Source organism: Marmota monax, unplaced genomic scaffold (genome assembly GCF_021218885.2).
Source record: "Marmota monax isolate L192 unplaced genomic scaffold, Marmota_monax_Labrador192_F-V1.1 WCK01_AAM20220418_F8-fsc00044, whole genome shotgun sequence".
NCBI lineage: Eukaryota > Metazoa > Chordata > Mammalia > Rodentia > Sciuridae > Marmota > Marmota monax.
This window is the reverse complement of record NW_026695198.1, coordinates 2,352,150-2,376,500: the sequence shown is the minus strand read 5'-3', so window position 1 is coordinate 2,376,500 and position 24,351 is coordinate 2,352,150. Positions and strand designations below refer to the sequence as shown.

The 24,351-nt window shown below is 37.0% G+C and overlaps 1 protein-coding gene across 11 annotated transcripts in view; it reads right to left on the bottom strand.

The window, feature by feature from the left end:
• The window catches only part of Spidr (scaffold protein involved in DNA repair), a 410,995-nt gene that overhangs the window by 134,764 nt on the left and 251,880 nt on the right, over positions 1-24,351 (bottom strand). Inside the window, exon 1 of one of the 11 annotated variants that reach the window (XM_046428521.1) lies at positions 16,528-16,596. The exons of 9 other annotated variants lie outside the window; for them this stretch is intronic. Coding sequence is in view for 1 of the 2 variants with exons in the window: in XM_046428520.2 (XP_046284476.1) it covers positions 1,398-1,414 (17 nt within the window). In the remaining variant the exon portion in view is untranslated. Of the gene's footprint in view, positions 1-1,397; positions 1,436-16,527; positions 16,597-24,351 lie in introns of those variants that run through there. One more of the 11 variants, XM_046428520.2, reaches the window with a different exon arrangement.

Sequence of the window (24,351 nt, the reverse complement as noted above, 5' to 3'; positions counted from 1 at the left end):
GTATAAGGTATTGTAAGTAACCTAGAGATAAGTTAAAGTATACAGGAAGATACACATAGGTTCTTGCAAATAGTATACCATTCTATATATAAGGAACTTGATTATCTTTGGATTTTGGTATCTGCAGTCCTAGAAACTATCTTCCATGGATACTTCCATGAATACAGAGGGATGACTATATGCACAACCTTATACATATTCCTATTAATAGGGAACATGTATAAAACCTGACAGCCTTTTAAACACATGAACTAGATCTTGTATACCTGAGGCCCATTAGGGACTGTTATGAATTTAAAACAGGGCTCGAAAGAATGAAAGCTCTGGGCATGAAATACACAGACACATGATGAGAATCTAATGCAAAGCACATGATGACCTGAGAGGGAGAAGAGATGAAATAGGTTTTGGACATAAAGTCTAGATACTAATCCTGGCTTTGCCAACTTACTAGATGTGACTGTGAACAATTTTAATATCTCTGATGGTTTTCATAAAATGGGAATATTAAACGTAGTTATAAGTACTTCACAAATATCTTGTGTGAATGAAATAAACGCACTGATGTAGAGTTAGAAGAGCTTCCCACTTGCAAGGGCTCAGGGGAGATGTCAGTACTGCTGTCAGTGTTCGGAGTTAGAACTTTAGTCACGCTACTATCTATAGTTGAGCAAAAACTGGAGTTATTTAATGTTACTTCATCAAGGCTCATTATCTTTTCACCCTACATATTAATAATTACAGGCCATTAGCAGTAAATATTACTTTTCCATTACCTGCTCAGATATTCATTTGCATCAAGCCTTCTTTGATGGACATAGATTCTGCTGGGCTTTATTTACTGCATTGCTTACATTCTTCTTTTTTTTCCTTCTTTCTTTTCTTTCTGTGGTACTGGAGATTGAGCCCAGAGGCATTCTACCACTGAGATAGAACCTGGCATTATAGGAGTGCCACTGTGTCCAGTCTTAACACACTTATTGACTTTTCTTTACAATCACCTCATGGAATAAATGACTATCCCAGTCTTCATAGGAGGTTAAATACTAACCAACTCCATTCACAGCACTTTTCCAGGAAAGAGCTGTAATATGAACCAATTGGCTTTAAAAATTGTCTGTTCCATAGGGGGATTAGACAAAGGGATGAATGATGGGAAGGGAGGGTGGATGGGAATGGGAAAGACAGTAAAATGAATCAGACATAATTTTCCTATGTTCACATATGAATTTACCACCAGTGAAACTCCACATCATGTACAACCACAAGAATGGGATCCTAATTAAATAAAATCATACTCCATGTACCTACAGTATGTAAAAAATACACTCTATTGTTATGTATATCTAAAAAGAAGAAAAAAAAAGAAAATTTTTCTTTCTGAAAATGGGACTTACCTCTTGCATATTGGCATTAAGATCCTGCCATTAATCCTGGAGGTACTCAGGCACTAGGAAGGGAAGTGACATAAGCTGAAAGGAGGTGGTTGGCTGTTAGGCATACATAATTAAATGGAACTAACCTGGAGACATAAAATTTGGGGCCAGAGGAAACTATGCTTCTCCATCATTCACATCTGTCATGCTACACAATTTGACAAATTGCAGTGGAGAGACAAATTTAATTACATGAGTGTGCCCTGTGATGACCCAACATTTAGAGGCAAACTTTACACCTGTTCTGTCAAAGAGGGTTGCTACTACTCTATGTAATTAATCACATTTAAATGAAATAAATTGAATTAAATTAATTTAAAAATGAAGTTTATGAATTGCATGAACCATATTTTTAGTATTCAGTGTGGCTAGTGACTATCCTATTAGAGAGTGCAGGAATAGAACATTGCCATCACTGCAGAGAGTTCTAAGGGGTTGAGAATTTTGGTCCTCAGGACAAAAAAAAATCACATTTTATTTATTCAGTAAGTGAGTTTTTGATTGAATGAACTTGTGAAGGGCTACCAAGCCCCAGAGACTTCCAGGGCTAACTTTATAGGCTTGTACAAAACCCATGTGTCCTACTTTGGACATATATTTGTTTATACCGTCACAGAATCTAAGTTAATGATAAGGCAATGACAACTGAGCTGGCTCCTAGTGAGCTAGTTAAAAAGGCAAAATACCCTGCCTATCTTCTCAGTTATTTAAAGGGTGCCTCCCCCTACTAAAAATCAGCTTTTTTTTCTAAAACAAGCAAACAAACAAACAAACACACTCTGAAAACACAAGTCTTTGGAAGTGTCTCTGCACTGAAGTATTAAGAAAATTTCAGAAATAAGAAATTTAAAGCTTATGCATTCTGTATTTTCAGCTTCTATTTGGTAAGATTTATCTCCTAAATTCAAATGTGTCTTCTACTTTTTTACCTAAGTCAGACCCAGATATCTAAGAAACTGAAAAATACTAAAGCAGAAGACTGACCAATGTGTAGCTAAGCTATGGAACTAACCTAGATGTCCTTCAACAGATGAATGGATAAAGAAAAGGTGGTATATATTACACAATGAAATATTACTCAGTCATGAAGAAGAATGAAATCATGGCATTTGTTGGTAAATGGATAGAACTGGAGATTATTGTGCAAAGTGAAATAAATCAATCCCTAAAAACCAAAGGCTGAATGTTCTCTCTGATATGTGGGTGCTAACACACAATAAGAGGGTGAGGAGGGAAGAATAGAAGTCCGGGGATTAGATAAAAGGGAATGAAGACAAGGGAGAGGGGATAGGAATAGGAAAGACAGAAGAATGAATAGGACATAACTTTCCTATGTTCATACCTGAAAACATGACAGTGAAACTCCATATCATGTTACAACCATAAGAATGGGAAGTTATACTTCATGTATGTATGTCGAAATACATTCTACAGTCATGTATAACTAAAAAGAACAAATAAAAAATTTAAAAAAGATGACTGACCTTTGTAATTATATGTGCTTTTTTTAAATTCCAAGAATAAAGTTTGTCTAATTCCCTTTTTATGTCCAAAAATACAACAAAATAAAACACTGAGCTTTTATATGGTTTATTTCTGTATGTAAGTGAATAGTACAATAAATAAATTAAAACACTAGAAATCTATAATATTTGATTAAGCTTTTTTAAATATTTATTTTTTAGTTGTGGTTGGACATAATACCTTTATTTTATTTATTTTTATGTGGTGCTGAGGATTGAACCCAGGGCCTTGCACGTGCTAGGCGTGCTCTACCACTGGGCCATAACCACAGCCCTGATTAAGCTTTTTTCTACACCAGAAGTTCAATTCTTGAGACAAACTTAAGTCTCAGTTCTGATCATTTCCTTTTTTGCCTTTTGATCACTGGAAATAGTAATTTGAAGAAAGAACCATCATATTCCTGGTGGTAGATACAAATTATGTTTTCAAGGATCAAATCTTGTACTTTCATTTAGTCATGAAAATTGTATCAGAACTTAATAGAAATACAAAGAGGGAAGATGAATTAGGATAAAAAAAGCCTGAAGCTAGAATTTGGATTTAAATTCCAGGTTTGCCATCTACTGCCTGTTTCATCTTGATGAAATTACTGCAATTTTTCTGAGCCTTTTTCATATCTAATGTGAGGATAATATCTAACACTGCTCCAGTGATACTATATATTCATATATACAAGTCATGCACATATAATTTTTTTTAATCTTTATTTTATTTACATGTGGTGCTGAGGATTGAACCTAGGGCTTCACACATGGTAGGCGAGCGCTCTACCTGAGCCACAACTCCAGCACAGACACATATAATGTATAGCACACATACTATTTGATGTTTAAATCAATATCTAATATTGCCAAATACTAACTATTTTTAAAATATCTGTTAACTTAATTTCTCCAATGCAAGTTGGGTTATCTTAGATAAATTCAGTTTTTTCTAAGTTCATAGTGGTATATCTAGTCCTATACACAGCTGGGCAATTAAGAAGTCACATGGTGAAGGAAGATGGCGGCGAGGGGAGTGCATTGCCCCTGTGTGCTGCTTCACTGTGTGGGAGTATGACAAGTCAGGATGGCTAAAGGATATCTTGTTAGGAATTTCCAGCAATAGTAGGGTGCTCCGGAAACTGGAGGAAGGATTTCCATCGCACGAGGATCGGCTACGGGGACTCAAACGCGAGAGGTTTGTGGCACGGAGGGTAACACTGCTTATTCAGCAAATCGCCCGGCGGCTAGAGTCTGCAGCGCGCGCTGGGAAACGAGGAGATAGCGACGCAGGGATACAGCGCTGCAGTTTCTGCCAGCTGCGCAAGCACCGTACTCAGGGCTGAATTCTGGGTTCGAGACGGGGGAAGGAAGCGGTCCATCTCGGTTCTCCACACCGGTCAGACCACAGAGGAGGCCAGCAGCCACCATGTTGGTAAACTGACGTCACCTTCCCTGTTTTCGACTGACCGCAGCTCATTCAGCCATAGATCAGGTAATTTCAGCCTGCAATTCGCCTGCGGCTTGCAGACAGATTGCTAGGGTTCAGCGCCTGGGTGCTTCTTAGAACCTGATCTTATCGGAGCGAACACCGAGCGCGGGGCGGCCGAGTTCCGGCTCCCGGAACCGTCCCGGAACCGCCCTGGCCCAGGGCTGCGGAGCCTGCGGAGGCTGCTTCTTGGACCCTGCTCCTATCAGAGCATACACCAAGCACTAAGCGGCCGAATTCCGGCTCCCGGAACTGAGCCAGCGAGGACTGCTTCTTGGAGCTTACACTTATAGGAGCTTACACCGAGCACGGAGCGGCCGAGTTCCGGCTCCCGGAACTTCCCTGCACCGGGGCTAGGAGCCCGCGGAAACTGCTTCTCGGTCCGGGTCCTGCTGAGGGCCGGACAGGACTCACCCGTTGCTTTGGTTGCCCGGCAAGGGGAACGAAATGCTGCCATTCGCATAGCATACCAACATGGCAGAGATCTGATATCAGCAGAAAGCGGCGGAGGAGAGAACTTCATCAATACCAGCGGAGGAGAGAACTTCATCAATACCAGCGGTGACATAAGCAGTTGGTCTCCTGGTAGGGGGGGTGAGGCACAGTCACCCGAGTCTCCTCAATTTGTCGTCGAGCCAGAGGGGAGGAGCCGGGCCGCCGCCAGCGCACGGAGCAGGCCCAGCGGCTCGCCAGCGTGGTGACCGCGTGACCCCAATTGGAGAGGGGGCGGAGCGGAGCCGCCACCCGCACCCGCAAGGTGGGCAGACCCGCGACCCAGTGGTACATGGGCGTGGTAGGAGGGGCAGGGCAGAGCCGCTGCCTGCGCTTGCAAGGTAAACAGACCTGTCACAGACTGGCGGGTCAGGCCCAGTGGCCTGCCAGTGTGGTACACACTTCACTCCAACTGGAGTAGGGGCAGAGCAGATCCTTCTCCCACGCCCGGATCAGGCCCTGCTGGTGTGGTGGTCACGTGACCCCAATTGGAGTGGGGGCGGAGCGGAACCGCCACCCGTGCCCGCAGGGTGAGCAGACCAGTGATCAACCTGCAGATCAGGCCCAGGGGTCCGCAGGCGTGGTAGGAGGGGCAGGGCAGATCCGCCGCCCGCGCCTCCAAGGTAGGCAGACCTACAACAGACCGGTGGATCAGGCCCAGGAGCCTGCCGGCGTGGTACAAACACCACCCTAATTGGAGTAGTGGCAGAGCAGAGTCGCCGCCCGTGCCAGGAACAGGCCCAGCGTCCTGCAGGCGGGGTAGTCACGACACCCCAATTGGAGTAGGGGCAGAGCAGAGCCTCCACCCGTGCCCGAAAGGTGGGCAGATCTGCGACTGACCAGCGGGACAGGCCCAGTGGCCTGCCGGTACGACAGACACGTCACCCCATTTGGAGTAGGGGCAGAGTAGAGCTGCCGCCCGCGCCTGCAGGGTAGGCAAAACTGCAACCGACCGGCAGATCAGGCCCGGTGGCCTGCCGGCGTGGTACACTCGTCACCCCAATTGGAGTAGGGGCAGAACAGAGCCGCCGCCAGCTCCCAGAACAGGCCCAGTGACCTGCCTGCGTGGTAGCCACGACACCCCAATTGGAATAAGGAGAGAGCAGAGCCGCCGCCCGCACCTGCAGGAAAGATACGCAAGTAGTATGAAAAGACAAGGAAAGAAAGGACCACAAGCAATGCAGGTCAACGCAACTTTAGAAGAGGTAACAGCTGCAGCAGATGGAATGTCAGATAAAGAATTCAGGATATACATGCTTCAGATGATCTGGAGTATCAAGGAAGACATTAGACAGCAAAATCAGACAATGAAAGATCACTTCGACAATGAATTACGCAAACAAATCCAGGAAGCAAAGGATCAACTATACAGGGAGATAGAGGTTATAAAAAACAAACAAACAGAAATCCTAGAAATGCAGGAAGCAATAAACCAACTTAAAAACTCAATGGAGAATACTACCAGCAGAGTAGAACACTTAGAAGATAGAACATCAGACAATGAAGATAAAGTATTTCAACTGGAAAAGAACATAGACAGCTCAGCAAGACTGTTAAGAAACCATGAGCAGAACATCCAAGAAATATGGGATAACATTAAGAGACCAAACTTAAGAGTCATTGGGATACAGGAAGGTACAGAGCTCCAAACCAAAGGAATGAGCAGTCTATTCAATGAAATAATACGAGAAAACTTCCCAGACTTGAAGAATGAGACAGAATTCCAAATCCTAGAAGCCTACAGGACGCCGAATGTGCAAAATCATAAGAGATCCACACCTAGACACATTATAATGAAGATGCCCAACATACAGAATAAGGAGAGAATTTTAAAAGCTACAAGAGAAAGGAAGCAGATTACATTTAGGGGTAAGCCAATCAGGATAACAGCTGATCTTTCAACACAGACTCTGAAAGCTAGAAGATCCTGGAATAACATATTTCAAACACTGAAAGAAAATGGGTTCCAACCAAGAATTGTGTATCCAGCGAAATTAAGCTTCAGGATGGAGGATGAAATTAAAACCTTCCACGATAAACAAAAGTTTAAAGAATTCGCAGCTAGAAAACCATCTCTTCAAAACATCCTAGCCAAAGCATTACAGGAAGAGGAAATGGAAAATAATAATGAAAGCCAACAGTGGGAGGTAGGACAGTAAAGGGGGGGGGAATAATCAAAGAGGAAAACAAACCATGTTTAGTAACAGAAATAAACAAATATGGCTGGAAGAACAACCCATATCTCAATAATAACCCTAAATGTTAATGGCTTAAACTCACCAATTAAGAGACACAGGCTAGTAGAATGGATCACAAAACAAGACCCAACAATAGGCTGCCTACAGGAGACGCATTTGATAGGAAAAGACATACATAGGCTGAAGGTGAAAGGTTGGGAAAAATCATATCACTCATATGGACTTCGGAAACAAGCAGGAGCGTCCATACTCATATCAAATAAAATAGATTTCAAGCCAAAGTTAATCAAAAGAGATAAAGAGGGACACTACATACTGCTTAAGGGAACCATACACCAACAAGACATAACAATCATAAATATTTATGCCCCAAACAATGGTGCAGCTATGTTCATCAAACAAACTCTTCTCAAGTTCAAGAGTCTAATAGACCACCATACAATAATCATGGGAGACTTCAACACACCTCTCTCGCCACTGGACAGATCTTCCAAACAAAAGTTGAATAAGGAAACTATAGAACTCAATAACACTATTAATAACCTAGACCTAATTATAGAGTATACCACCCAACATCAAGCAGTTACACTTTTTTCTCAGCAGCACATGGATCCTTCTCAAAAATAGATCATATATTATGTTACAGGGCAACTCTTAGACAATATAAAGGAGTAGAGATAATACCATGCATCTTATCTGATCATAATGGAATGAAACTGAAAATCAACGATAAAAGAAGGAAGGAAAAAGCATACATCACTTGGAGAATGAACAATAGGTTACTGAATGATCAATGGGTTATAGAAGACATCAAGGAGGAAATTAAAAAATTCTTAGAGATAAATGAAAACACAGACACAACATATCGGAATCTATGGGACACATTGAAAGCAGTTTTAAGAGGAAAATTCATTGCTTGGAGTTCATTCCTTAAAAAAAGAAAAAACCAACAAATAAATGATCTCATACTTCATCTCAAAATCCTTGAAAAAGAAGAGCAAAACAACAGCAAAAGAAGTAGAAGGCAAGAAATAATTAAAATCAGAGCTGAAATTAATGAAATCAAAACAAAAGAAACAATTGAAAAAATTGACAAAACTAAAAGTTGGTTCTTTGAAAAAATAAACAAAATCGACAGACCCTTAGCGATGCTAGCGAAGAGAAGAAGAGAGAGAACTCAAATTACTAGCATACGGGATGAAAAAGGCAATATCACAACAGACACTTCAGAAATACAGAAGATAATCAAAAACTATTTTGAATCCTTATACTCCAATAAATTAGAAGATAGTGAAGGCATAGATAAATTTCTTAAGTCATATGATCTGCTCAGATTGAGTCAGGAGGATATAGAAAACCTAAACAGACCAATATCAATTGAGGCAATAGAAGAAACCATAAAAAGACTACCAACTAAGAAAAGCCCAGGTCCGGATGGGTATACAGCAGAATTTTACAAAACCTTTAAAGAAGAACTAATACCAATACTTTTCAAGCTACTTCAGGAAATAGAAAAGGAGGGAGAACTTCCAAATTCATTCTATGAGGCCAACATCACCCTGATACCTAAACCAGACAAAGACACTTCAAAGAAAGAAAACTACAGACCAATATCTCTAATGAACCTAGATGCAAAAATCCTCAATAAAATTCTGGAGAATCGGATACAAAAACATATCAAAAAAATTGTACACCATGATCAAGTAGGATTCATCCCTGGGATGCAAGGCTGGTTCAATACACGGAAATCAATAAATGTTATTCACCACATCAATAGACTTAAAAATAAGAACCATATGATCATCTCGATAGATGCGGAAAAAGCATTCGACAAAGTACAGCATCCCTTTATGTTCAAAACTCTAGAAAAACTAGGGATAACAGGAACATACCTCAATATTGTAAAAGCAATCTATGCTAGGCTTCAGGCTAGCATCATTCTGAATGGAGAAAAACTGAAGGCATTCCCTCTAAAATCTGGAACAAGACAGGGATGCCCTCTCTCTCCACTTCTCTTCAACATAGTTCTCGAAACACTGGCCAGAGCAATTAGACAGACGAAAGAAATTAAAGGCATAAAAATAGGAAAAGAAGAACTTAAATTATCACTATTTGCAGATGATATGATTCTATACCTAGCAGACCCAAAAGGCTCTACAAAGAAACTATTAGAGCTAATAAATGAATTCAGCAAAGTGGCAGGATATAAAATCAACACGCATAAATCAAAGGCATTCCTGTATATCAGCGACAAATCCTCTGAAATGGAAATGAGGACAACCACTCCATTCACAATATCTTCAAAAAAAATAAAATACTTGGGAATCAACCTAACAAAAGAGGTGAAAGACTTATACAATGAAAACTACAGAACCCTAAAGAGAGAAATAGAAGAAGATCTTAGAAGATGGAAAAATATACCCTGTTCATGGATAGGCAGAACTAACATCATCAAAATGGCGATATTACCCAAAGTTCTCTATAGGTTTAATGTAATGCCAATCAAAATCCCAAAGGCATTTCTTGTAGAAATAGAGAAAGCAATCATGAAATTCATATGGAAAAATAAAAGACCCAGAATAGCAAAAACAATGCTAAGCAGGAAGTGTGAATCAGGCGGTATAGCGATACCAGACTTCAAACTATACTACAGAGCAATAGTAACAAAAACAGCATGGTACTGGTACCAAAACAGGCGGGTGGACCAATGGTACAGAATAGAGGACACAGAAACCAATCCACAAAACTACAACTATCTTATATTTGATAAAGGGGCTAAAAGCATGCAATGGAGGAAGGATAGCATCTTCAACAAATGGTGCTGGGAAAACTGGAAATCCATATGCAACAAAATGAAACTGAATCCCTTTCTCTCGCCATGCACAAAAGTGAATTCAAAATGGATCAAGGAACTTGATATCAAATCAGAGACGCGCCGTCTGATAGAAGAAAAAGTTGGCTACGATCTACAGTCGGTGGGGTCGGGCTCCAAATTCCTCAATAGGACACCCATAGCACAAAAGTTAATAACTAGAATCAACAAATGGGACTTACTCAAACTAAGAAGTTTTTTCTCAGCAAAAGAAACAATAAGAGAGGTAAATAGGGAGCCTACATCCTGGGAACAAATCTTTACTCCTCACACTTCAGATAGAGCCCTAATATCCAGAGTATACAAAGAACTCAAAAAATTAGACAATAAGAGAACAAACAACCCAATCAACAAATGGGCCAAGGACCTGAACAGACACTTCACAGAGGAGGACATACAGTCAATCAACAAGTACATGAAAAAATGCTCAACATCTCTAGCTGTCAGAGAAATGCAAATCAAAACCACCCTAAGATACCATCTCACTCCAGTAAGATTGGCAGCCATTAGGAAGTCAAACAACAACAAGTGCTGGCGAGGATGTGGGGAAAAGGGTACACTTGTACATTGCTGGTGGGACTGCAGATTGGTGCAGCCAATTTGGAAAGCAGTATGGAGATTTCTTGGAAAGCTGGGAATGGAGCCACCATTTGACCCAGCTATTCCCCTTCTTGGTCTATTCCCTAAAGACCTAAAAAGAGCATGCTACAGGGACACTGCTACATCGATGTTCATAGCAGCACAGTTCACAATAGCAAGACTGTGGAACCAACCTAGATGCCCTTCAATAGACGAATGGATTAAAAAAATGTGGCATTTATACACAATGGAGTATTACTCTGCATTAAAAAATGACAAAATCATAGAATTTACAGGGAAATGGATGGCATTAGAGCAGATTATGCTAAGTGAAGCTAGCCAATCCCTAAAAAACAAATGCCAAATGTCTTCTTTGATATAAGGAGAGTAACTAAGAACAGGGTAGGGAAGAAGAGCAGGAGAAGAAGATTAACATTTAACAGGGATGAGAGGTGGGAGGGAAAGGGAGAGAGAAGGGAAATTGTATGGTAATGGAAGGAGACCCTCAGGGTTATACAGTGGAGGAGGTAGAGAGAGAGGAGGGGAGGGGAGGGGAGAGGTGGAGAGGGGGGAGGGTGGAGGATGGGAAAGGCAGTGGAGCACAACAGACACTAGTATGGCAATTTGCAAATCAATGGATGTGTAACTGATGTGATTCTGCAATCTGTGTATGGGGTGAAGGTGGGAGTTCATAACCCACTTGAATCAAAGTGTGGAATATGATATGTCAAGAAATTTGTAATGTTTTGAACAACCCACAATAAAAGATTAAAAAAAAAAAAAAAAAGAAGTCATATGGTAGTTAGTTCCATGCCTAATCTTTGGAGAAGACTTCATACTGATTTCCACAGTGCTAATTGGGCAATTAAAGGCCTTAAAATGTTCATACATTTTTATTTGTCAAGGCTACTGTTAAGAATCTATATCAATGAAATCAGAGGTGTTAAGAAAAATATAGAAAAATGTTCACCAGTCATATTAATTATAGTGAAATATAGCAAAGAATCTAAATTTGTAGTAAAAAGAAAACAATAAATCATGAAATAGCTATACAAATAATGGTATTAAAAATCCTAATTCAAAAAATATTTTATGACATTATAGAAGATGCTATTATTATAATATTGAGTAAGAAAAATAGACCCTGACCTGTATGATCACAAGATGGTAGGACTATATGTTATTAGTATAATATTCTTACAAAGAGTAAGTACTGGAATGATCTATTAAAAAAAAAAAAGAAGCAATTCATCCCTAGATGAAAGGATTATATACAGAATAACATTTTATTTTCTTTCCTATATTATTGTCTTTTTAACAATAAAAGTATATTATTTAATACAAATACTATTAAAATTAATTTATTATTTAATAAACTGCCTCATTACTTGGATAAACAATCATTTCCTATCTGTTACTGAACAAATTAGCTAAGATTCAACACATTTCTCAAATCTTCACAATCTATACATAAATGTTATATATGTATACATTTCTTATTTGTATTTATGCTACAGATTTTGGTTTATAAACCCAGTACTCAAAAGTAGTATTTTCAGATACTTTGCTTTATTAAGGCATGTTGGCTGGGCGTGGTGGCACATGCCTATAATCCCAGTGGCTTGGGAGGCTGAGATAGGAGGATCTCCAGTTCAAAGCCAGCCTCATCAATGGTGGTAAGCAACTCAGTGAGAACCTGCCTCTAAATAAAATACAAAATAGGGCTAGGGATGTGGCTCAGGGGTCAAGTGTCCTTGAATTCAATCCCTAGTAACCCCCTATCCTGTAAAAGGCATGTTGCTACTAGATCAATGGGAGTACAATGTTATGGCTAGGTTTCTTATACATATGGTATAAGTATCTATTATCTTTTATATATACACACACACACACACACACACATATATATATATATATATATATATACGTATATATATTTAATTATATTTGCTCTATTCAAGAATAATATTTGTTCTATTAAATTACGCTTTTCAAAATAATGATCTTTATAATGCGATCCAATAAATGTATTAATGTGTAACGTGCATATAGAATACTCCAGAAAGAAAACTGGATACCTTAGTTACAACTGATTTCTATACTTAAGGATGATTCCAACCCTGAGTTACAAAGCATTTCCTGAATATAAAATCTAAATATAGCTGGGTATGGTAGCACACACCTGTAATCCCAGCAGCTTGGGAGGCTGAGGAACGAGGATTGTGAGTTCAAAACCAGCCTAGCAACTTGGCAAGACCCTGGTCAATTTAGCAAGACCCTATCTCAAAATAAAAAAATAAAAAGGGATGGGGATGAGGCTCAATGGTTAAGCCCCACTGGTACTAAAAAAACAAAACCCAAAACCTAAATATATTCTCACACTTGCCAGTATCCCAGGCCAGCCTTAAATCTTTTTTTTCCCCACAACTTTTATTGATGCTGTATAGTTGTAAATATTGATGGGATTTGTTGTTACATATTCATACATGCACAAAATATGACAATATAATTTGGCCAATATCACTTCCAATCATTTCCCCTATTCCTTCCTACCTCCCAACTTTGGTCTCTTTGATTTTTTTTCGGGGGTGATGGGTACCAGGGATTGAACTCAGGGGCACTTAACCACTGAGTCATATCACTAGCCCTCCCTTTGACTTTTTAGGGGATCCTCCCCTAACTTTTTTTTTTTTTTTGCTTTTTGCTCTCTAGCTTCTGCATGAGATAAAACATATGACCCCTCTACTTTCCGAGTTTGACTTATTTTGCTTAATGTGATGGTCTCTAGTTCCATCCATTTTACTGCAAATGTCATAATTTCAATTTTTTTATGGCTGAATAAAACTCCATTTTCTTTATCCATTCATCCATTGATGGGCACCTAGGCTGATTCCACAATTTGGCTATTGAGAATTGTGCTGCTATAAACATGGGTGTGCATGTATCACTATAGTAAGATAAGTAATTCTGTAGTAAGATAACTAATTCTTTAGCATAAATACTAAGAAGTCATATGGTAGTTAGTTCCATGCCTAATCTTTGGAGAAGACTTCATACTGATTTCCACAGTGCTAACCTTAAATCTTAATCATATATATATATATATATATATATTTTTTTTTTTTTAGTCCAGTATAGCTTTGGGACAGAAATTTTCAATTTGCAGCATGAATCAGAATCACAGCATGCTAAAACACAGATTGCTATGCCTCACTTTCAGAGTGTTTCTTTCTCTCTCTCTTCTTTCTATTAATTTATTTTGCAGGGTGGGGGATTGAACAGAAGCATTGGTTCATGCTAGGCAAGTGTTCTACCACTAAGCCACATCCTCCACCATTAGTTAGCATTTTTAATAAGTTTGAAGGTAATGCTGATGCTTCCACAACCATATTTTTAGTATTACTGCTCTAATGCACATGCGTGCACATACTCTCTCATGGTTTACATTTATCTAACTTTACTCAAGAATCTAGAGTTCATTTGCATTTACCTAATACCCTGGCATATGTGACCGGATGTCTTTCTGTAGAACCTTCCTGGCTTCATGATTTTTGGCAGGAATAGATCACTACTTGGTGGTTCATTACATCTGGTAGGTCTCTGCAGCAAACATTGCAGCTACAGGATTTTAATGCATTAATTATTGCCATGAATGGCTTGATTTTTCTAGTGTCCTGATTAATAATGAAGATCTCAACTGCTCCACACAAAAGAAAGGTAAATATTATACTGTAAGTCTCTCTGCCCACAGCTCAATTGCTGCTAAAAAACATTACAATGTGAACATTTTTCCTCACTTGACTAACAAAACCTCTGAAGTATCTCATCTGTAGAATCAATAATATGTAATATACATTTTTAAAAGAAACATACATTTTTCTCTAGGTGTAAATTGTTTATATAGAGAAGCAGTGTGGTATAGCTGGTAGAATATAGAACATGATGTCTAAAGACACAGATTCAAGCCCAGTCCCTTATAAGCCAAATGATCTTGATTCTATCACCAAAACTAATAGAATGCATTTTGTCTTGTATATCGATGGGTATCACAACACTTACCTTAAGAGTATTTTAAGGCAATAATAAATATGGAGGTATTTAATGCATTAGACTGCTTTGTATGAGTAGTATTTATTATCCTTCAAAGATCTTAGATTTATAAATATTTGTGTATTTTAGAAAATTATCTCCTATAAAAAAGTCATATAAAGCTATTAATTTTCTACAACTTAAGGTTATTTAAACAAACAAATGAAGCATTTTTTAAAAACTATGGTCATTTAGAAAATTTTGGTGTATCATTTTGATCAATAATAATATGAATTTCCAAATATATAGGTAAAAAAAACCAACTCTAATTCTAAGATGTTAATCAATATTACAAATCTCAACTGTGGGGACTATCTCCAAGCAAAATGAAAACTCAGAAACAAAATGATAAATGGTCAGAGGTCAGAATAAGTGACAACTCTTATTTAAGGCTAATACTAATTAGAGCTCTAGAAGAATAATCTGGTTCAGGATAGGCAAAAGAATCAGACCAACAAAAACAGCTAGTGGGAAGGGGGTGGTTCTTTTTGTTTTGTTTTCCAGTCTTTGAGTTCTAGTTAAGATGAAAAACATTGCAAAGTTCATTAAAAATCACTTTATTTATATGAAAAATTCAATAACAAAAGTGGGCTGAGGGTTTAGCTCAGTGGCAGAATGCTTGCCTAACATGTACCACCACAAAACAAACAAACAAACAAACAAAGGCAGAAAGATAACAACATACTTTTAAAAAGTATAAAACAAGAATTCTGGTAAGAATCACAATACTGGTTAACCTCAATAAAAGTTGAAATTGTTCGTATGAAAAACATTTCTTAATGGTTCAATGTTTTGATATCACAAGGATGCAGAAACAGAAATAAAAACTGAGATGGCATAACATAACAGCAAACAGACAATGGCGTTTGAATAATGGCTGAGGACAGAAGAAGGAAAGCAATCAAATTGACTGGACAATGTTTTTCTCAAACCCACAAAAATATCCTAAATTGAACTTTCAGTTGAAAAGTTATGAAGAAATTCAGAACAAAAGGATTAACTTTGTTCACACTGAATGTAAGTAAAAGAAGTTTCAGAGAACAGTGACCGCAAAAACTGAAGTTGACATTACTACTGTAAAATAATCAGTAAAATAAGACCAAGAAATATTGTCCTCAAAAATCACAAAGCAAATACTAAGCTTCATCTAGCTTCAAACAGAACAAACCTTAGTTAAACTGGATAAATGTGGTAAAAGGACAATTCTTAAAATTTAAAAGTAATAAGAACATTCTTGGATTAAAACTGTATTTTATAGAGGAAGCATAATTTCTCTTGAATGACATAGTTTATTTTCACAAACAAAGAAATTAGGGCAAGAAGGACAGCAAAAACCTCAGAATGTCACATAGCAACTAGAGCACAACTAAACCACAGTAGGGTGTATCATTCGCTAAAATTAAAATAATACTCCAAGGGAAGCATCTACTGCCTATGATAAACACAACAATATGTAGAATCATAAACACACTGTGATACTTTGACATTTAGAAAGTGAGGCTATATGCCTAAATATGAAAACTTTCTCTGAGCCTCTAATTATCTGAAGGTTACAGTCCTAGTGATGATTAAACCAGAGAAAGGAATGCAATCTCTTTTGCTTTGCTTCTCCTGTGACTTGCTCCTGTCACCTTGGTCATCCTGGTGAGGGTAGAGGGCAGATTTGGCCCCTCTGAATACATGTTGCCTTGAGAACTCTGGTCTCAGACATCATGTTGTCCTTCACAAATGTGGAGGTAGGACAGGACAATGCTTGACAGGGACTGAGGGTTGCTTGGGCAGCCACCACCCCCATGAAAGACCCCTCAGCATATGCTGACATTCCTGCCTTATAATAGAGAATTTCTGAGCGTGTCTTTAGCCTTACCTGAAGGTTAAGTATCTGGACTTAAGAAGTTGTTATGGCATTATACTTAAATCTTCATCCATGAAGTTTAGTAATACCAACTTGCAAAGTAAATGTTTAACTATAAGCCTACTGGACCCACCTACGCTTCCACGCCTCCCTAGTGCAGCTGTGCAGTGTTTAGCTAAGTCCTTCAGGACAAGTACCAGGTGGACTTTGTTCTCCAAAGCTCACCATGAGGAAGCTACAATTTACAATTTAGAGAACTTATTCAAAAAGAAACTCAAGTCATCTTGTATGTCATATATATTTGTATTAAATTTATTACCTGGATAATTAATGTGAATGATATTTTTAATTAACAAATTAAAAATGTTTTACTGGTAAAAGACAAGTGCATAAGGATTTTTTTCCATCAAGGATGGAGTCATTCTCTTTCGTTCTTACTGAAAACTCTTTTCCTTCTGAACTGTATTTGGTGGGCTTCCTAGGTGGGGCAGGTGGTGGCAAAACTCCAGCTCCACAGAGGTGCCAGACCAATGTGGGAGAGTTCAAGAGAGAAACATACCCATCTGAATGGAAGCAGCTTTCCTACCTTCCCTCCTTTTTTCCTTTTTGAAGTACCAGGGGATTGAACCCAGGGGTGCCTATGACTGCACTACATCCCCGCCCCACCCACGCCCCGCAAGTCCTTCTATTATTTTATTCCTTGAACTTGGAATCCTCCTGCCTCAGCCTCCTCACTAATAGGGATTACAGGCATGTACAACTAAGCCTGCATGGAAGCCCTTTTAATTTTTCATTTCTGTCTTTAAAATGTTTTTCATTTGCAAAGCACATCTTCAAAGCAAACAATTCAGTAATCAGTTGTACAGGTATTTATACCTTCTTTTACAAGTTTATTACTGCTAATATTTAACAACTGAATTCTTCACTCCCTAAAATTTATAGTTAAAGAGGTTGTAAACTATTACTTTGCTGGGCTAGAAATACGATGATAATTATTGTCTAAATTATCTTTATCAAAACACACAACTTGGTTACTGATATGAGATTCTAAAGAGTCTATAGCACCTTCTGAGGAATTTCAATTAAATTTTTCACTATTATATTCACTGCGCACTTACTATACACAGCAATAAATATACAGGTTGAGTAGCCCTTACCTAAAATGTTTGGAACAAGAAGTATGTTGAATTTCAGAATTTTTTTTTATTTTGAAAAATATGCATATACATAATAATCTGAAGATGGATAATTCATTCATGCTTCAAATACACATAACCTGAAGGTAATTTTATACAATCTTTTTAATAGTTTTGGGCATGAAAGAAAAGTTTTGTTTATTGCAGTTGAAGGGGACACTGAATAAATTTGGTGTTGCGTACCTATGTTCTGACTGTGAATCATCACACAAAGTCAGGTGTGGAAATTTCCACGTGTGGTGCCATATTGGTATTCAAAGATTTTTGGATTTTGGAGTATTTTATGTTTTGAAATTTCATATTAGGAATGTTCAACCTACAAATAACTAAAGGATCAACTTGATAAAGAGTTTAATCATTTTGAAAAAGGAGAGATTAATATTTATTGTTATAATATTTGATGATTATGTTTATTACTATAATGTTTATATTTTATATATTAATTAAACAAGAATTTTATAAATTACTTTCCCTTAAATCATCTCATTTGATTCTTGTAACTACCTTGGGAGGAAAATAGGATATAGGATTATCTCTATTTTTAATTTAATTATTAATTAATTTTATTAATTTATTTTTAATTTCCTCATTTTGAGATATAGTTGATAAATAAAAATTACATATAAAAATTACATATTGAAGGGACACAACGTGATACTTTGATATATGTATATATTGTGAAATGATGACAACAAGTGAATTAACATATTACCTAGAAGATTTTTGGTAGTTAGAATACTCGAAATCCATTCTCTTCACAAATTTCAAGTATACAACATACTAATATTAGATACCATGCTACACATTAGGTCTCCAGAACTTATTCATCTTAAAGTTGAAAGATTCTATCCCTTTGAGCAATATCTCTCCATTTCCAAAGTTCCCGGTCCCTGGAACCATCCTTCTCTATTAGATCTGGTTTGTTTCTGTATCTGGTTTATTTTCACTTAGCATAATGTCTTTCAGGTTTATCCATGTTGTCTCAGATGGTAAGATTTTTTTTTTCTTTTTAAAGGCTGAACAGGAACACACACACACATATCCCCCCACGTGTGTGTGCACACGCGTGTATGTATGTATGTGTGTGCACACGCGTGTGTGTGTGTGTGTGTGTGTGTGTGTGTGTATATATATATATATAATTTTCTTTTTTATTTTTCAGGCCAGACATACCAATATTTAATGAAATACAATACAAAAAAAAAAAAGTCTATTTTGTTGAGAAATTCCTGGCGAGAACTGACAATATGTACTTCACTGATATTGTAAAAAGACATTTAGTGACTTCACACTAAATGCTGCATGGCTTCAGGCCCAAGACAGAAGATCTGTAATGCAATCATTCAGACATTATAGGTTATCTGTTTCTAATACAGACCTACTATAAAAAACCAAGCTAAGCCAAAAAACCTTTATATTTGATAAGCTTTTCCTAATAAGTCCCATAACTGATAAGGCATTGGATGCCTAGTTACAAACTGTTTAACAATTAAAATCACAAAAATGTCATTGACCAACTATGGATGGTTCACAGATGCTGGCTGAGGTGCTGTCTTGCTTATCAGCTGTTTTTGATGTTACCAGAAGTGTAGATGCAACTATGTTGGCTGTCTTTCTAACCATTCCCAGGGCATAATTCACTTGATTAATAACATATTAATATTTGAAATTATTTACCTATAATACTGAGTAGGGAGTACTGCATATTTAAGAACACATGGATTTTTAGAGTCAATTATTTTTTTCAATGTTAAAGATCCTCCAAATAACTATTCCTTTAATCTCATGATTATATCTACCCACGTTACACATACAATGGAACCACTGACTTGACTATCTACATCACTATTCCCTCTGCAAGTGTCCTCTGACTGACTTGGTTTTTAATTGGGGGTGGGGAACAATGATGCTGCCATTCTCTTAATGCTTTGGATATGAACTCTTGACTAGTGATTCTTCATTGTCCTCTGAGCCATGAAGATAACACAAGTGACTAACTCAGCATGAGTCGAGGCCTAGCTTTGCTGGTGTGTAATCTTCATGTAGAAAGCATTAGAAGTGATTTATAAAAGTAATAAAATAATTCTCTTTGTACACACTTAATAACAAATACCTTTGTATATCACATTTTCTTTAACCATCCATCCACTGACATATTTAAGCTATTCTCACATATTGCCAATAATGCTGTAGTATATATAGGATGGTGTGTATCTATAATAGTTCTTTTTTCACATTTTAAGGCGCCTGCATACTATTTTCCCATAATGGCTGTATCAACGTACATTCCCTTCAATGATGTGTAAGAGTTCTCTTTTCTCTTATTGCCAGTACTTATTTTCTGGCTTTTGGTAAAAGTTATCATAACAGTTGTGAAGTGACATTATGTTGTGGTTTGATTTGCGATGTTGAACACCTACTCATATCCATCAGCTATTAGTGTATCTTATTTGCATCATTTATGTTTTAGAAGTGAAGACTGATTGTTAAATTTTCATAGCAAATCAGTGAAGAGGCCAGAATTGAAATTCAGTTCTCAGATGTCTAACCTGGTAGTGGTGATATCATGAAGTGGTAATGCTGATGAAGACAACTAGAAGAGCACCACCCCAGAGATAGTTTACTTCTTCTCCAATCTGGATGCTTTTTATTTCCTTTTCTTGCCTAATTATCCTGGGTAGAAAATCCAATACAATATTCAATAGAAGTGGTGAGAATGGATATCCTTTTCTTGTTCCTGATTTTGAAGGGAAAGCACATTGTCTTTTATTAATAAACATGTTAGATTTACAATTTTCTTTTTTGTGGGGTAGATGCAATTTATTGGGTAAAGGATGATTTCTTCTATTCCTAGTTTGTTGAATGTCTCCATCATGAAAAGATGCTAGATTTTATTAGGTGGTTTTTTTGTATCTATTGAGATGATCATACTATCATTATTCTCAAACTGAACTTACTGGGAATACACATAATCCCTGGTAAAAACTGATTAGTTTAAACAGATATTTAAAAATATTCAAATTGAAGAAGAAACTTCTTTCAGCTGAAAGGACCAGTAAAAGATTAGGACCCCAATTTAAGTTTGAGTTTTATTATATTTAGTAATAATAGTATCTGCAATGATAATAAAATAATTTAAAAAGAGGTTTATTAAGATAGAATTCACACATACCTTTCACCTATTTAAAGTATATAATTCAATAGTTTTGAGTATATTAAATTTTAAAATTATGGCAGAATATTTTAAGTTTACAAATCAGTGGCGATAATCATATTCTCAATGTTGTGCAACTATTGCTACTATTTCCAAGTTTTCTATCACCCCAAACAGAAACTCCTGTTCTTACTGCCAATTCCTGTTCTTACTGCCAATTCCTGTTGACTTCTAATCTACTGTCTCTATGAATTTGATTATTCTAGGCATTTCCTATAAGTAGAAGCACACTAGATTTGTCTTTTTGTGTCTCATTTATTTCATTTAGCACAGTGTTTCAAAATCATTTATGAGGGTGAATATTATGCTCTTGTGGTGTGAGCATTCTGTAAATGTCTAGTAGCTCTAATTGCTCTATAGTATTATTTAAGCCCATTATATCCTTATCACTGTTCTGTCTAGTTCTATTTTTTTACTAAAAATGGAGTATTAAAGCCTCCAACTATTATTTTGTAACTGTCTATTTCTTATTTTAATTTTGTCACTTTTTGCTTTGCATTTTTTTCTTTATTAGGTATATCTGTTTATACTTGTTATCTTTTCTTGCTCTATTGAATCTTTAATGCATATATAATGTCTTGGGGGACTGACGGATGGAGAGATGATAGACAATGGGTATAGGGGGGTGCAGGTGGAAAGGAGGAATAACTTACAAGGTTGTCCAGCACAGTAAGGTAACTTTAGTTGGCAATAATTAATTGAATATTTTACAACAGCTAGTGAAGAGGATTTTTAATGTTTCCAACACAAATAAATGATATATGTCTGAGGTGATAAATAAGCCAATTACCCTGATGTGATCATTATACATTGTATACATATATTGAAACATCACCCTGTACCCCATAAATATATATAACTACTGTGCAAATAAAAAATAAAAATACATTGTCCTTTTTTAAAATCTCTTATAATCTTTTACTTTCAGTCTCTTTGTGGTCTCATATATAAACATAATCTCTAATAGCTTATAAATGGATCTTCTTGTTTTTCTAAATTCAATTTTCCAATCTCTATTTTTTCTTACCTTTATTTTATTTATTTATATGTGGTGCTGAGGATCATACCCAGTGTCTCACACATGTGAGGCAGGTGCTAGACCACTGCCCCAATCTCTATTTTTTAATAGTTGAATTTCGCACACTTACATTTGTCTAATTCTTATTGCTTTCCATCTAGTTATTGTGATTTAGTTCTTAAAATAACTTATTCCTGATATTTATCTATTGTTTTCTTTATGTATTATATGAATAGATTTGGATCTTCAAGTTTTTTTATATATATTTTTAATACTTTTTTTATTTGGTTGATTTTTTAGTGTGTATGTGTGTGTGTGTGTGTGTGTATATATATATATATATATATATACTAGCGATTGAACACAGGGAAACTTAACCATTGAGCCATATCCCCAGCCTTTTTCATCTTTCACTTTGAGACAGGGCCTCGCTAAGTTGCTTAGGCTGGCTTTGAATTTGCAATCCTCCTGCCTCAGCCTCCTAAATCACTGGGATTGCAAGCTTGCACCACCATTCCTGGCTACTGTATACTATTTTAATGCTCTTCTTTTCTTTTTCAATGTATTACACACAAAAAAAATAAAATACTTTTTTTTTCCTGGTTACCTTGGGATTACAATTAACATTGTAAAACATGTTAAACTTGTAACAAACCTGTTTGAATTATATCAATTCAGTTCTTGCAATATATAAATTTATAAATATATGTACTTGCATATTATATTCCATAGGAAAAAGAAAAATTAAAAGTGATACCAAAAGTACAATAACAATGGCTTTTTATTTACCTATGTAATTACTTTCATTGAAAAGTTTTTTCTCTTTCCTACCTTCCAGGTTTAAGTTGCTGTTTAGGGTCCTTTCATTTCAGTCTGAAAGGTTCCCTTCAGTTTTTCTTGCAGGGAAGGCCTACTGATAATGAACCCTCAACTCAGCTTTTGCTTATCTGAAATTTCATAATTTTTCTTTTATTCTTGAAAAATAACTTTACCCATTATACAATCTTGATTGACAGTTTCTTCTTTCATGACTTTAAATATGTCATCCCATTACCTCTGGTCCCCATGCTTTTTTAACAAAGATTGAGATCTTAAGATTATCAAGGATATGCTGTAGGTAGCAAGTCCTTTTCTCCTGATGCTTTCCAAATTCTTTTGTCTTCATCTTTGAACAACTTGACTATAGTATATCTTGGTGGGATCTCTTTGTCCTGCTTAGAGTATGTTGAACTGTTTGGGGATGTATATTCAGGTTTTTCTTTTTTTAGGGAAGTTGGGCTATTACTTCTTCATATATTATTTCTGCCTCTTTCTTTTCTCCTTCTGATATGATGCAAACCCTCATTATTCCTCTGGCTCCAAGATGCTGCACCAGGAATTCTTGCCACCTAATATCTGCCTGTAACAGGCTGCAGCAGAAGCATTGTAGCTGCTGGAGATTAAAAGCTGAATTGGACCAAAGTGTACTGAATTTACCATAGACTTCTCCCCTGGTTGCTACAAAGTGTTCTACTTAGACCTAGAGTTCCAAACACCATTCCTGCTAATTTAATTGTTTAAGGCACAGTATTATGGTTTAGATTAGAGGCCTCAAAAAAATCAATGCAAGAAAGTTTAGAAATAAAGTGACTGGGTTATGAAAGCCTTAACTCAATCAGTGAATTAACTTCCTGATAGGGATTAACTTGGTGGTAACTGTAAGCAGGCAGAGCATGGCTGGAGGAGGCAGATCACTGGGGGTGTGCCCTTGGGTTTATATTTTGTCCTGGTGGGGAGAGAGCTCTCTTTTTCTCTCTCCCTTTCTCTCTCTGTTTCCTGGTTGTTATGTCCTGAACCGCCTTCTTCCATCACATTCTTCCACTATGATATTCTGCCTCACTTCAAGCCCCAAAGAATGGAGACATCCTTCTATGGACCAAGACCTCTGAAACTGTGAACCCCAAAATAAACTTTTCCTCCTCTAAATTTGTTCTTGTTGGGTCTTTTGGTCACAGCAATGAAAAATCTGATTAGAACACAGATTCCTGGAAGTTTTTACTCTGCCACTCCAATAATAGCTAATATTTACTGAGCATTTATTCTGTGCCAAGTGTTGCTCTAAGTACTTTTCATTTTTATTCTGGTCTTCTGAGGGAGTGTATTGTTAGATCCCCACTTTACAAAAGAGGAGAAATGAAAGATGAACAATGTGTCTAATCAGAGAAATTGGGAATGGTTGATCAAAGGGCACAAACAAGGCAGTAGCCTCAGATTCATACTTAAAACTACTAAACTCTCCATGCAGACACTTTGGTAGAGCTAGAAAATGCCTTTAAAAATCAAGTCCAGGTTACTCATTTTGAAAATAAGAAAACAAAAGTTTAATGAATTATCCAAAGGTCATACACAAAGTCTACTAATGGGAGGTC